General features: G+C 43.3%; 1 protein-coding gene across 4 annotated transcripts in view; it reads left to right on the top strand.

Moving 5' to 3' along the window:
- Positions 1–14,802, top strand: part of LOC138739034 (rho guanine nucleotide exchange factor 7-like) — a 233,830-nt gene that overhangs the window by 43,107 nt on the left and 175,921 nt on the right. For all 4 annotated transcript variants that reach the window (XM_069890398.1, XM_069890396.1, XM_069890397.1 and 1 more), the window contains exons 4-5: positions 12,866–12,999; positions 13,539–13,740. In XM_069890398.1, coding sequence (XP_069746499.1) covers positions 12,866–12,999; positions 13,539–13,740 — 336 coding nt within the window. The remainder of the gene's footprint in view (positions 1–12,865; positions 13,000–13,538; positions 13,741–14,802) is intronic.

Genomic DNA, 14,802 nt, shown 5'->3' with positions numbered 1-14,802 from the left:
CCAAAATATCAGTGATGAGGACATGTATTTTTTTAATACAAAAAATATAGAACTAAAGCGAGGAGATAAAGTTAAAATTTCAATTGACCAAGATCTAATGCATGATGGAACAGGATTGAAGGGCTGAATTCTAATGATAACTAAAATGAAACTTTTAGTGTAAAAGGCAGAGTATTCAGAAGAACAAGGTAAATTTGAGGAGTTGCATTTGCCACCAAATCTAGCTTAGAATTAGACGAGAATTATTAAGTTCTTTGACCCATTAATCAGGTGGATCCATGGAACACCCTTCACAAATTTGGCTGCACCCAGAAATTCATCTTTATTATATGTTTGTTTCCTGATGTATGTCAGCGAGTGAGTCTGGTGCACAATTATCAAAAGGCCATTTCATGTCAGGCCTCCGCCTTGAGGCCAGCTACAGGAGTGGATGAAAAACTAAGGACTTGCCTTTTAGGCAGCAGCCCTAAAAGGGTGCTCCAGCATCCCATTCATATCCAGAGGTGCCTCGTAACATCCTCCAGATCCGACGGAGGTGAGGCGACTGGTGCCGTAGCGCCACCTGTTATAAAAATGCGGCAGAGCAATGGCCGTCTTCTCTACGCATAATCCCCCAGGCAGTTGGAACTGTTGTGGTTCCCTGAACAGTTCCAGTTGCATGGGGGATTATGGGTAGGGAAGATGGCTGTTGCTCTGTCGGGTTTGGAGTCGCAGAGAGTGGCCCCGAAGGCTGAAGTGGTCCGGTGTGGCTGTCCTAGCCCACATCGGGGACCCATGGACAAACCCCACTCCCGGCGGCCCCGAGGGATTGGTGAAGAGCAGATGGCAACAGTGGAACTGGATTGGGATGAGAGTTACTTAAAACTGTGTGGGGGGGGGGAGAAATTAATGTTCATGCCAATTGATGAGGCTGTCCAGGAGGAATATGATGTATTGTTCCTCAGGTTTATGAATAGCCTCATCCTGGAATGGAAGAGGTAGAAAATAGGTGGCTCTGAGAATGGGGAAAGAAATTAAAATGGCGATCAACCAATCTGCATGTGGCCGCAATGTTCTCGTAAAGGTCATTCAGAATGCACCCAATGCAGTCGATGAGGTTAGATGAGATGCTCCATCAGCAAGGTCTGTTTATGGCGTGAATGGAGGTGGGGGTGGGGGCGAATGGGACATGTGGGGACAAGTATTGCACCTACTGTGGTTGTAGCAGAAGGTGTCTAAGGAAGTGGATGGATGGGGAGGGAAGGGTGAGCCAGGAATTCATAAAGAGAGTGGTCTCTGCAGAAATGAGTAGGGAGGGGATGATGTGGGTGATCGTGGGGTTGCATTGTAGTTGGTGGAAATGTCAAAGAATGATGTGCTTGATATAGAACTAATTTTCAATCTTGAGGGGAAGCTATTCAATCTATGGTAATTATGCTCCAAACAAGCGTCACCCTAACCTCAGTTATTGTGCCACAGCATTCAGACAACACGTGTTTACCTCCATTTGGAGGCAGAGCTTCAAGACATCATTGACTTGGTGATCAAGGCATATGAGGGGATAGGTCCTGGATACATCATCGGAAAGGCCAAGGTCCCTATTTCATCACCTTGCCCTCCAATAACAAGTTTAACTGGAAAATTGGACCTTCTCAATATCTCAGCATCAGACTTCGAGTAATTTCAGCATAATTTTTGATGTGGCTTTAGTTGATTGAGAGAAAGACTTTACATAAAGATTAAGACCTTAGACCTAGCATAAAGCTTGTTTCCTATTCGCTTCTAACTCTTGGACTACCTAAAGCAGGTATCTCAGGGGACTGGAAAGATACCATCAAAGCTGCCTTCATAAAAATCCTTCGTTCATTGGAAGGGTGTGAACCAATGTCAGCATCCTCTCCTCAGATAATATCCTCAATATTGAAATCCTTGTACCTCCAATCAGCAATTTTGGAAAAGCAGGTTTGTTTGCATTTCCTACATTATATTCCTGAAAACAACAGACTACTTGCAACTCTGTCATGAGGAGAGGTTACTAGGCTGACAGAGAAAAAGATTCATGGAATCGTTCAAAGCAATACCCCAGTTCAAAGCAATACCCCAGTAACTTTCTGCTCCATAGTGGAGGAATATTGGGAATATTATCAAGAACTTGGAGGAGCAAATAGCATAAACTGGAGGGAGTAAATTACCCATTCACTTGCCCCATCCATGGAAGCGATGATATTCTCATATTGGTCACATCAGCCATAAAATAGCAAGTCCCAGGGGGATTAAGAAAAAAAGCAGCAGAAGCACTGGGTAATGTGTCTTGTATTTCTCCCAACTTTCTTTTCCAGATTTCCAATGTGTACCTTTCCAGATGCGACTCTATCAGATCAATCTGGTCAATGTCGGTCTAGTGAAACTTGCAGGAAGTTAACACGGGAAGATTGAGAGCAAACTCTGCCCATTCTGGCATTAGAATAGCATTCATTTGCTCTTATTTCTGTCATCTTTGCCAAGTGCAGCAACATGGATTTCAAGTTTCTAAAACCTGATCCACTTTGGCATGCAGCCAAATGCCGGAAGAGCTTGAGCAGCAATCCAAAAATGATTTAACACTGCATTCTGGAACTGCAGACACTGAGTATGGCACTGGTGTAGAAATGAGGAACTGCTTTTCTGGACAGTATTGGACCTGGGGGAGGGGTGGGTATGGGTGTACACATAAGTATAGACTCTCTTCACTGAAAGATTTTTATCTGAATCTTTTCTTAGTATTGAACTGGGTTTTATGAAGGTAAACTCTGGCATCTTTGTAGCTATGGTTTGCTGAAGTTGATTCCCAAGCACCTGAAGTTGTTCATTTAAAATAAACTTGGTCATTAAGGTTTTGAGAGCCCTGTCCATGTAAGCCTACTCATCTAGTTACAAGAGATGAAGATTTTAGCAGTAACTGCAGCTGTGTTTGCTCATTCTCCTTTGCTTCAGATGGCTGCGTCTTTCTGATGCTTCCAGGGTGTTCCTCTGGCTGCAGTGACCAGATGTCTCTCACTCCCTCTTTCCATGTCATCGAGTTATGCAGCATGTAAATGGTCCCTTCCACTGACCACATCCATGTTGACCTTTTTTTCATCTATACCAGTTCACATTAGGTCTATATTCCATTGCTTTTCCTATTTAGGTGCTTGTGTGAATGTGTCTCACACAAAATGATTGTCTTTGATGTCACCACCTCCTTTGGCAGTATTCCAGATATCAACTACAGACATGCATCGACTTGCGTCTGGGTTACATTCTGGAAGTGGGTACACAAAATGATTTGGGCGTAAGTCGATCATTATAGGTGAAATATACTGTAAAATATGATACCGTGACACACATACATATTTACCTAAACTTCTATATTGTACATACACATATCTAAATACCGTAGTTAATAAAATGTGAATGCTGTACTGTACCTATTAAAAATATACATACGTAGGTAATAATAGTAATCAGACTGTATGCGTACTGCACTTACCATGACTGGTACTGAAGTGTATGATGTGAAGGCAACTACAGAGTGTAGTTCTAATGTACTCATGTACTCTTCTAATGTACAGTTCAGGATACAGTATTATCTTCAACAAAATCAATAAAATTGATTTCACTGAACACTTGCTTTTAATTTCATACGCCACCTTATTTTGTACTTTTCAACTGTGGCCTCACTGTCATCATCAAATACCAGAGTCACTTCACCTGAAGGACCTGGCTGAGGCTCTTCCATGTGAGGAGATGGTTTTTTTCAGGAAGATATTTAGTGTGGTTTGCTTAGTCTGCCTTTTTTTCTATCATAAATTTGCCTATAGCAAGCAAATGCACCTCTCTACTAAAAGGCAACATTCTGCATGGGATCCATGCCTTCTTCATGTTTCATTTCACTGTTAATAGGTCAAAAACATTTCTGCTAGACCTTTCACAGTGAATCTTTTTGGTGGCTCCTTCTTCTTGTTGCTCCTTCTGCAACACGTTGCTCTTCCAGTTCAAGCAAATCATCATTTGTTAATTCCTCAGGAATTGTTTGTCAGCTGACTTATATCCTCATCATCCACATCAAGTTGAAAATTGTTTGCCAGGTCAACAGTAGCTCTTTTTATTTTAGCTATTTCCTCTGTTTTCTCAAAACCTCAGTCATTCATATAACTTTTAAGGTTTTTTGTCATTCATACACTGTGTGGTGACTTCATCCCAGGACAAAGCAATGTTTTTCTTCTTCTTGGCTTGGCTTCGCAGACAAAGATTTATAGAGGGGGTAAAAGTCCACGTCAGCTGCAGGCTCGTTTGTGGCTGACAAGACCGATGCGAGACAGGCAGACACGGTTGCAGCGGTTGCAGGGTAAAATTGGTTGGTTGGGGTTGGGTGTTGGGTTTTTCCTCCTTTGTCTTTTGTCAGTGGGGTGTGCTCTGCGGTCTTCTTCAAAGGAGGTTGCTGCCCGCCGAACTGTGAGGTGCCAAGATGCACGGTTTGAGGCGAGATCAGCCCACTGGCGGTGGTCAATGTGGCAGGCACCAAGAGATTTCTTTAGGCAATCCTTGTACCTCTTCTTTGGTGCACCTCTGTCACGGTGGCCAGTGGAGAGCTCGCCATATAACACGATCTTGGGAAGGCGATGGTCCTCCATTCTGGAGACGTGACCCACCCAGCGCAGCTGGATCTTCAGCAGCGTGGACTCAATGCTGTCGGCCTCTGCCATTTCGAGTACTTCGATGTTAGGGATGAAGTCGCTCAAATGAATGTTGAGGATGGAGCAGAGACAATGCTGGTGGAAGCGTTCTAGGAGCCGTAGGTGATGCCGGTAGAGGACCCATGATTCGGAGCCGAACAGGAGTGTGGGTATGACAACGGCTCTGTATACGCTTATCTTTGTGAAGTTTTTCAGTTGGTTGTTTTTCCAGACTCTGTTGTGTAGTCTTCCAAAGGCGCTATTTGCCTTGGCGAGTCTGTTGTCTATCTCGTTGTCGATCCTTGCATCTGATGAAATGGTGCAGCCGAGATAGGTAAACTGGTTGACCGTTTTGAGTTTTGTGTGCCCGATGGAGATGTGGGGGGGCTGGTAGTCATGGTGGGGAGCTGGCTGATGGAGGACCTCAGTTTTCTTCAGGCTGACTTCCAGGCCAAACATTTTGGCAGTTTCCGCGAAACAGGATGTCAAGCGCTGAAGAGCTGGCTCTGAATGGGCAACTAAAGCAGCATCGTCTGCAAAGAGTAGTTCACGGACAAGTTTCTCTTGTGTCTTGGTCTGAGCTTGCAGGCGCCTCAGATTGAAGAGACTGTCATCCGTGCGGTACCGGATGTAAACAGCGTCTTCATTGTTGAGGTCTTTCATGGCTTGGTTCAGCATCATGCTGAAGAAGATTGAAAAGAGGGTTGGTGCGAGAACACAGCCTTGCTTCACGCCATTGTTAATGGAGAAGGGTTCAGACAGCTCATTGCTGTATCTAATTTAATGCAGTTGTAAATATTGTATTCTTTGCAAAATTCAATGTGTTTTTTCAGTTGTACCTTCGTCAGTTGCACTAATTGCTTAGGTGAATGTTCTTCTTGCATAATGGGCTTTGAAGACTGCAATAACCTCTTGATCCATGGGTTGGATTAATGGGGTAGTATTGGGAGGGAGATCACTAATGTAAGGGGGGTATCCTGGAGCATTATCAGCAAGTAACAAAAGGAACATATTCTTTCATAGAATAATTTTCCATTTCACTTGCATAACAGTTAATTAAGGCATCAGAAAGTTTCTGGGTCACCCAGGACTTCTTGTTGCTGCAATAATGAACTGGGAGTGTGTGTTTGTTAATGTTTTTAAATGCCCTAGGGTTTTCACTATGCCAAATAGCGAACCGTTTCAACTTGTATCCAGCCACATAACTGCCTAACAAGTGTTATGCAGTCCTTAAATGCCTTGAAGCCAGGCATTGATTTTGCTTCCTTATGAATGAAGGTTTGTTCTGTCATTTTTTTCCAAAATAACGACATCTCATCCACGTTAAATATTTGTTGAGGTCAATACCCTCATTCTACAATTAGTTTATCTAATTCTTCCACAAAAGCTTCAGCTGCCTTCACATCAGCACTTGCAGATTCACCACTCACCTTAAAACTGTGCAAAGAATAAAGCTGTTTAAAACACATAAACCATCCACTGGAAGCATTAAATTACACATCATGGTCAGGTGCAGCTTTTGGTTTCAGCATCTCAAACAAGATATGAGCCTTTGCCGTGATTGTCATCTAGCTTAGGGGACATACTTTTGATTTAGATCTATGTTGCAAGCGACTTCTCCATATCAGCTATAGGGCCACTCGCTGCTTAGTTATTATTGATGATTTCATTGATGCAGCTCCTTTGACAGCTTGTGGTTACTGTTGAGTGATACTATCATATTTACAGTTTACCACTTTCATATTTCTTTATCACTTTTAGCTTCTCTACCAAATTGATGGCACCTTTTCTTCTTTGATTCTGCCAGAGGCTCACTTTAGGGGCATTTAGGGATCATGGTGCACTGTATATTTTCAGATAAAATTTAGCCAACGAACTAACATGCAAACAAGAGGCTGCACAGAATGTGATTTAATGTCCTATTGAGACTAGAAAAATATTATACAGTAGTGTGCTTTTTTTCGTCGTAGATGAGAATACACATTAATATAATAACACATTAACAATAAAAAGTACATACAGATATTCTAGGTTTCAATTACATATATATACTGTACTCTAAGTTAGGTGTATACTGTGTACCATTATACGGCTAGCAGTGCAATTGCTTTGTTTTGGCTTTTGAGCCCACGTGTCGAATACATGACTTAACGTCAGCTAATGCCCATCAACCGTGGTCCCAGCATAAATTTCAAATCTTTTATTAAGCCCCTATGGTGACCTGTATCTGTGGTCGGACGTTGTTCGATCAGGTGTAGGTCGAGGTATGGCTGTAAATAAACCTGAATGAACTGCTGAGACTAGGTGTCTATTGGGAATTTGAAAGCGGTGATTGATGTTTTTGACTGCTTAAAGCTAATAGAACTGAGGTGGGGAATGGTCTTAAGGTACAGATCAGTTCTGATCACTTTTTTTTTGAAAATTTTATTTATTAGTATGTTCATACATTTAAAATTAACTTGCTATACCATTACATAATAGATACTAAATAATTTTCAATTTTCACCCCCCCACCTCCCACCATCCTGAACCCCTGCAGATAGAAATAATAAGATAGAAAAAAAGAAAAGAAAGAACACATTCATCGTAATAATTATAACCACATTAATAATATAATATTTCTTGATGAAAGTATCATATTTTATTTATGGGGGATATTAGATTAGGTCTGGATTAGTCTATATTCATAAATCTCATATAAGGCTCCTATATTTGACGAAAGTTATCATAATCATCTGTCATATTATAAATAATTTTTTTTCTTACGGGAGACAATATTTTATTTAATTAAACCTTTCTTCTATTTTAACATTATTTTCCATTTTCCACATTTTAGCTATACACTTTCTCACTTTTGTTGTTGCTAGACCCAAAAATCTCTTTTTATATTTATCTAATTCCAACTTAATATCTTCATTATATATATTGTCCAACAAAAAAATTCCTGGATCTAATTTAACCTTCACTTTTAATATCTTCTCTAAGATAACTCATATTTCTCTCTAAAAATCTTTTACTTTTTCACATGACCATACTGTATACAAAACGATTACCAACCTCTTTTACATCTAAAACATTGAGCAGAGAAATTAAAATTAAATTTATTCAACTTATCTGGTGTATAATATATTTGATGTAAAAAAACTATATAAAACCATTTGATATCTAGCATTGATTGTATTAGTTACACTATCTTTACACAATTTCATCCATATTTCTTCTTGAATTTGTACATTTAAATCCTGTTGCCTCTTCTGTTTAGTTTTATACAAATCCTTCTTTTCCTTAATTGTAATTTATTATACATAGTTGTTATAAATCTTTGAATAATAAAGGTATCTTTTATAACATTTAAATTGACTATATTCTGGAAATCTCAAGTTCATTCCTATTTTGTCCTTCAAGTATGATCGTAATTGATAATATGCAAATATTCTATTGGGTAATATCCTATCTCTTCTTCTCTTTGGCTTGGCTTCGCGGACGAAGATTTATGGAGGGGGTAAAAGTCCACATCAGCTGCAGGCTCGTTTGTGGCTGACAAGTCCGATGTGGGACAGGCAGACATGGTTGCAGCGGTTGCAGGGGAAAATTGGTTGGTTGGGGTTGGGTGTTGGGTTTTTCCTCCTTTTTCCAGGCTCTGCGGTCTTCTTCAAAGGAGGTTGCTGCCCGCCGAACTGTGAGACGCCAAGATGCACGGTTTGAGGCGATATCAGCCCACTGGCGGTGGTCAATGTGGCAGGCACCAAGAGTTTTCTTTAGGCAGTCCTTGTACCTTTTCTTTGGTGTACCTCTGTCACGGTGGCCAGTGGAGAGCTCGCCATATAACACGATCTTGGGAAGGCGATGGTCCTCCATTCTGGAGACGTGACCCACCCAGCGCAGCTGGATCTTCAGCAGCGTGGACTCGATGCTGTCGACCTCTGCCATTCACTTGCTGCTCCAGGATGGCGCTGATGGCTGTGGCAGAGGCATCGACGAAGAGCGCCATGTGCAGGTCAGTGTGTGGGTAGGCAAGCATGGTAGCCTTCGCGAGGGCATTCCTCATGGCCTCGAATGCTCTGCAGGCCTCTGAAGTCCAGGCAAGCATTTTGTGCTTGGTCGCAATGAGGGCGAAGAGCGGCTGCATGATGCGTGCCGATGGCAGATGTGTCAACATCTCCAAGGATCTGTCCTGGAGTTTCCATGCTGATGCAATCAGAGGCTTCGAGGCCATGAGGAATGCCCTCGCGAAGGCTACCATGCTTGCCTACCCACACACTGACCTGCACATGGCGCTCTTCGACGATGCCTCTGCCACAGCCATCAGCGCCGTCCTGGAGCAGCAAGTGAATGGACAGTGGAAGCCACTGGCGTTCTTCAGCCCTCTTCTTCGCCCACCAGAGCGCAAGTATAGCGCCTTCAACCATGAGTTACTGGGCATGTACCTGGCGGTGTGGCATTTCCGCTATTTCTTGGACGGAAGGACTTTTACAATCTTTACCGTCCACAAACCCCTCACTCAGACGCTCGCCATGGCAAAGGATCCCTGGTCGGCCCGCAAGCAGTGTCACCTCTCCTTCATGTTGAAGTTTACCACCGACATTCGGCACAAGGTGGGGAAGGACAATGTTGTCGCTGATGCACTCTCACGACTGGCCATCTGTGCGCTGACACCCAGCCTCGACTTCGACCAGCTCACCCGGGACCAGAAGTCCAACGAGGAGATGCGATCCTTCAGGACTGCCATCATGGGCCTGTGGTTCCAGGACCTCCTGGCTTCTAGCGGTGAGGGCACCATCCTGTGTGAATTCTCCATGGGCACCCCGCGACCAGTGTTTCCCCAGCAGTGGCACAGGCAAGTCTTCCACCATATCCATGACCTTTTGCACCCTTCCATCAGGTTCACGGTCTGTATGGTGCCAGAGCGTTTCGTCTGGCACGGGCTGCGGAAGCAGATCGTGGGCTCGGTCAGAACCTGCACCCATTGCCAGCTTTCCAAAGTGCACAGTCACACCAGAGCGCTTGTACAGGAGTTTGAGGACATCCGGGAATAGTTCAACCACATTTACGTGGACATTGTCGAGCCCTTACCTGTTTCCTGGGGTAACCGTTACCTTTTCATGGTGGGTAGACCGCACTCGTTGGCCCGAGGCGATCCCGATGCTAGATGCCTCCACGGACTCCTGCTCCCAAGCACTGTTGCACGGTTGGGTCACCCAGTTCTTTATATCCTGCCCTTCGTCATCTTCTTCCAGCCCCACAATTTTGAATCACCTCACCAGCGATCAGGGCACCCAGTTTCCCTCTTCACTCTGGGCATAGCTCGCCAACAGGCTGGGGATCGAGCTACATCGTACCGTAGCCTATCATCCGCAGGCCAATGGGCTGGTCGAGCGACTACATTGCCACCTTAAGTCAGTCCTTCTCACCGGTCCCAGCTAGGTGGACGAACTGCCTTGGGTGCTCCTGGACATCTGCTCAACGTCCAAAGAGGATCTACAGGCATCATCAGCCGAGCTGGTCTACGGCGCACCACTAGTGCTACTTGGTGAGTTCGTCAATGCACCTCACAACCCCCAGCAGTCACCTCATGGGCTGCTACCCCACTTCCGGGCCCAGTTGGGCTCCTTCGCATCCCCACTGCCGCCCAGACATGGCACATAGGCCTCTTACGTCCCCAGTGAGCTGCACTCTGCGGAGTACATTTATATTTGGCGAGGCCCATCCATGGCCCCTCTGCAGAGGCCTTACAAAGGGCCGTACAAAGTCATCCAGCGTTCAGGGTCCATGTTCACGCTGGACATCAGTGGAAGGAGGGAACTGTTTACGGTGGACTGACTGAAGCCAGCACAGCTCGACCCCAAAGAACCAGTAGTTGTGGCCCAGCCCAAGAAGCAAGGTCACACGACTAAAATGGACATCGGCGCTGGTTCTGGGGGAGGTGGGGGTGCTGTGTGGCGGCACACCATTGGGCAGGCGAACCGGCCCCGCTTGTAACACGCGGTGGGCATCCAGCCAAAATGGTGCCATTGGGGGTTTCCCCTTCGACCTCGGCACCAGGCTCAGAAGCCCGCACTTGGGGACCCACGTGACACCCCGGTGACATCAACGCCCCCAGCACGGTTCTTAGCTAGGTCCGGGCTGGGAGTATAAGGCCTGCAATAAACCAGTTCTGCTCACTGAGCTCAACCCGTCTGGTTGTGTGTTATTTCAGTTAGCAGTGTAGATGCCTCTATAGGGCCTTGCCTTGCCTTCGCTTGCTTTGCTACTAGTTCCACCACTTTCTTTCTCACCTCATAGCGAAGGAAATTAACCAATATTGGATGAGGGTTTTGACCACCTTGTGGTTTTGGTCTTAAAGCTCTATGTGCTCTTTCAATTTCAATGTCTCCTTTAAATTCTTCCATTCCCAGTACTTGTGGTATCCAACTTTCTAAAATTTCTTCATCTCCTGCCCTTCGTCTTCTTATTTCAGCCCCACAATCTTGAAGTTGTTTCTTCTACTGTAATTTTCCAAAGTGTCAAAGTTCTGGCTAAAATGCTCCTTCATTATTTTTGATTCTGCTTGCAAATTTTTCACTTGGTCTTTTAGTTGCAAGATTTCCAATTCTTTTCCTTTTATTCTCCCTTCCATAATTTCTAATTTCTTATCCATTTGCTTTATGGTATTCTGCACCTGACCAGTCACATCTCTAGGTTCTGTCTCTTTATCAGATATGACTTTAAGAGACTACTGCAGAGTACCCATATACATTTAGACCTCTGAAGCCAATAATAAAGTTTCTCTGAATCCTTGTTCTGTGTCTGATTCAACTTCTACCTCTATTAGTTCTTCACTTGGTTCTCCCTTGGAACTGTCAGATTCAGGATATTTAAAAAAAAAGTGCCTCCATTTTTTTTCTTCTCTGCACATGTGCAACTTCTCGTGCCTGCACAGGAGATGTTCTTCTTCAGTTGCCAATGGCCATTGTCAGGGGAGACCCTGAGTGAAAGAGCTCAAGGTCTCTCCAATTCCCTGGTGTTCACTGCAGAGAACCAGCCTCTGAACAGCTCTAGGCTCCTTCTTTCTCCTTGACCTTTTCTTTTTCCGGTTCCAGCATTGTAACAAGTTTTTCTTTTTTTGGTGGCATCCTGTTCTTTTCTTCAATTCTTCCGGTGGTTTCTTTCACTGTCCTTTTAAACTTTTCTATTTTTTTTTTAAACTCTTTTTTAAAAACTTTTTCAGGGACGCTCCTCCAGTTCTGATCACATTGAGTGGCAGGGTGGCTTTGAGGACTAAACTGATTTTATTTTCTGGTGATTGTTTGTCATCAGGTTTAAAGCAGTACAATGAGATGTGGATGGGTGATTTTTTGGATAGAATTTAGAATGGCATAGGGCAGACCAGAGCTAATGAACATCATTCAGTCAGTGATGATGGAGTGTGAGCCTTTTGTCCTCAGCTATTGACTGGATTTCAGACATGAATTTCTTTCTCTGATTTTTGGTGTTTGGATTCTGTCTGAATCCCTGTCTCCATGGTAACTGTAGTTGAAAGTAGCCAAATAAATGTTTGCATCACAGATTTTCCTGTTGAAATGGAGGGAATGAACAATGAGTTGTATGGTGTTTGGTGGGTGAGATGCAAGTAAGCTGAGAACCTTCCTATGCAGCAGATAAAATCTCTTCGGGTCTGAGGAGAACAGCAAATACTGATCAGCAACAACTTCCATTTTATCTTCCACCTGAAGCAAAGAAAACCACCTTGGAATTGCCCTGTTGAAGTACAGCTCCTTCAAATTTGTTGAGCCAACATAGAGAGTTATGAGGCAAGAAGAACATTGGCTTTGAGTGCTTTAAAGAAGGAAAGTGAGATAGGCAGGTTTAGGGAAGGGAGTGCAGAGCTGGGGGTTTCAAAGTTCGAAGCCCAGGCAAATGAAGGCATTGTCTGTAAAGGAAGATTGAAAATTCAGGGTGAATTCTGGAGGAAGCAAATGGCCTCATGGTGCAGATCACAAGCAAAGGGATTGCCATTACTTTAAACAATGGCTTTATTGTTATGACTCTGTCTCCATGAGTCCACCACGCTTTCTGTGTAAGTGTCAAATCTGGGAGTTAATTCATCTATCTTTTAGAATGCATTGAGAAAATGACAAATGAGGTCGCTGCTAAACTAGCATGCATTGAGAAATGATATGGAAATGTGCAACTAACGGACTTGTCTTCTCCAGATATTGGTGTTGGAAGTGACTCAGTATGTACACGTCATCAGTCCCATCAAATAAAGTCAGCTGATTCTCTTTCTGGAGCCCACTTGTCACTTGGAAGAGCTTCCAAAAATTTTCCTGGAAAGTATCGAAGTTTAGTGAGTGAAGGTTGAATATTTGTGTTGGGATGTGGGGATAGGGACTGGCTGTGGGTAGGAGGGGGGGATTGAGGGTTACTGGAATATGATCTGGGAGAATAATATCAGAGAAGGAAATTTATGTGATTGGATCTCCAGTGGGCAGAGGGTGTGGTTCCAGGGTTGGTATATAAATGCAAATAAGCTTAATGCCAGTAAATTTTCGAAGTTTGTAATCCATTAAAAATAATCTTTTACTGATTGCACATCCTTGGTCATTGATCCTGCTGTGAATGAAAACTACACAATAGGATCCATTCATTCTTTAAATTCTTGTGTAATCTGTTTGGAAAAAGTACAGTCCTGGCTTCCCCCTTACGTCTATCATTTTCAATAAATTTCCGCACATTGTCCTGAACCTTAACGTCTTTTGTAAAGTGCTGAGACCAGAATTTCCCCTAATGCTCATAACTTATTTTTAAAAAAGGTTTTGACTTTTATTATAGATATTTCAATGAAAGAGTGAATGCTGATTTGAATTTTCTTTTTTGTTTTGGAAGGACATGACAGATAACAGCAACCGTCACATGGTGGTGAAAGCAAAATTTAATTTCTACCAGACGAACGAGGATGAGCTGTGCTTCACCAAGGGTGATATCATCCACGTGACCAGAATTGAGGAAGGGGGATGGTGGGAAGGGACACTCAATGGCAAAAATGGATGGTTCCCCAGCAATTATGTGAGAGAAATAAAGCTGAATGGTAAGTTGATAAGTTGAAGGAAAAGTATTTGTGAAATTTTTAAGCAGGACAAAAGGCAATGAAAGATTGTTGATTGTAAAATAAAATTCTGACCAAATTGGGAGAGAGATTAAAGAAGTCCACAGTCTCAGGCCAAATCCTGAAGCTACATTTAACAAAGAAAATCCAAACATGGACAAGTGTTTCATGTTAAATATCAGTGCAATCAAAAAGTGGTGTACAAAGTGATGCAGTTATCAAGAGGGAATAGGGGATGTAGGAACATAGTGAATAGGGAAACAAGAAGGGCGTAAAGAAGTTTTGAGATGGCTTTAATAAACAATGTGAGGGAGAATCCAAAAGATTCACTGTGGTGCAAGATAAGTAGGCATAGAAAGTGAGAGTGGTAACTGAAGATAGCCTAGGACATTTCTGGATCTTAGTGAAGAGGTGTTTGCAGTCTTTGATCATATCATGGGGAATAAATCTCCAGGTTCAAAATAAGTGCATCCCAGAACACTGGGCCTTGTCAGACATTTTTAACTTCTCACTGAGGATAGGAAAAGTTCTGGAGGACTGGAAAATACATATAAAATCATGAGGGGCATTGATGAGGTGAATGGTGATGGGTGTTTCCTGGAGGAGGAGGAGGAGAATCTAAGTCAAGAGAGCATAACTACAAGGTAAAGGTCATTGGATTTAGAAGGCAAGCATGGGGTCAGTTCTTCACTTAGGCTGGTGGGGACTTGGAATGAGTTGTTGAGACAGGTACATCAACTTTCTTTAAGAAACATTTGGGTAACTACATGAATGGGAAGGGAATGACCTAATGTAGGGAAGTGGGACTAAAGCAGGAGGGCATGTTGCTGGGCATGGACAAGCTGGACCTGAGGAGGGCCTATTTCCGTGTTGTAATACTCTTATGTCTATTAATATGAGACATTTTTAAAAACCAACCCAGAATGATGATGCAAGAATATGCTTTCAATCTGGATGGGGTGCTGCTGACTATCTTCCTGATAGTTCTGTCCTGATGCAATTGAATAGCTTGCCTGCCAGATCTGAGCAAAAATGAGTCAACCA

This window comes from Narcine bancroftii, chromosome 7 (assembly GCF_036971445.1).
Source record: "Narcine bancroftii isolate sNarBan1 chromosome 7, sNarBan1.hap1, whole genome shotgun sequence".
NCBI lineage: Eukaryota > Metazoa > Chordata > Chondrichthyes > Torpediniformes > Narcinidae > Narcine > Narcine bancroftii.
This window is presented reverse-complemented; position numbering and strand designations above follow the sequence as displayed.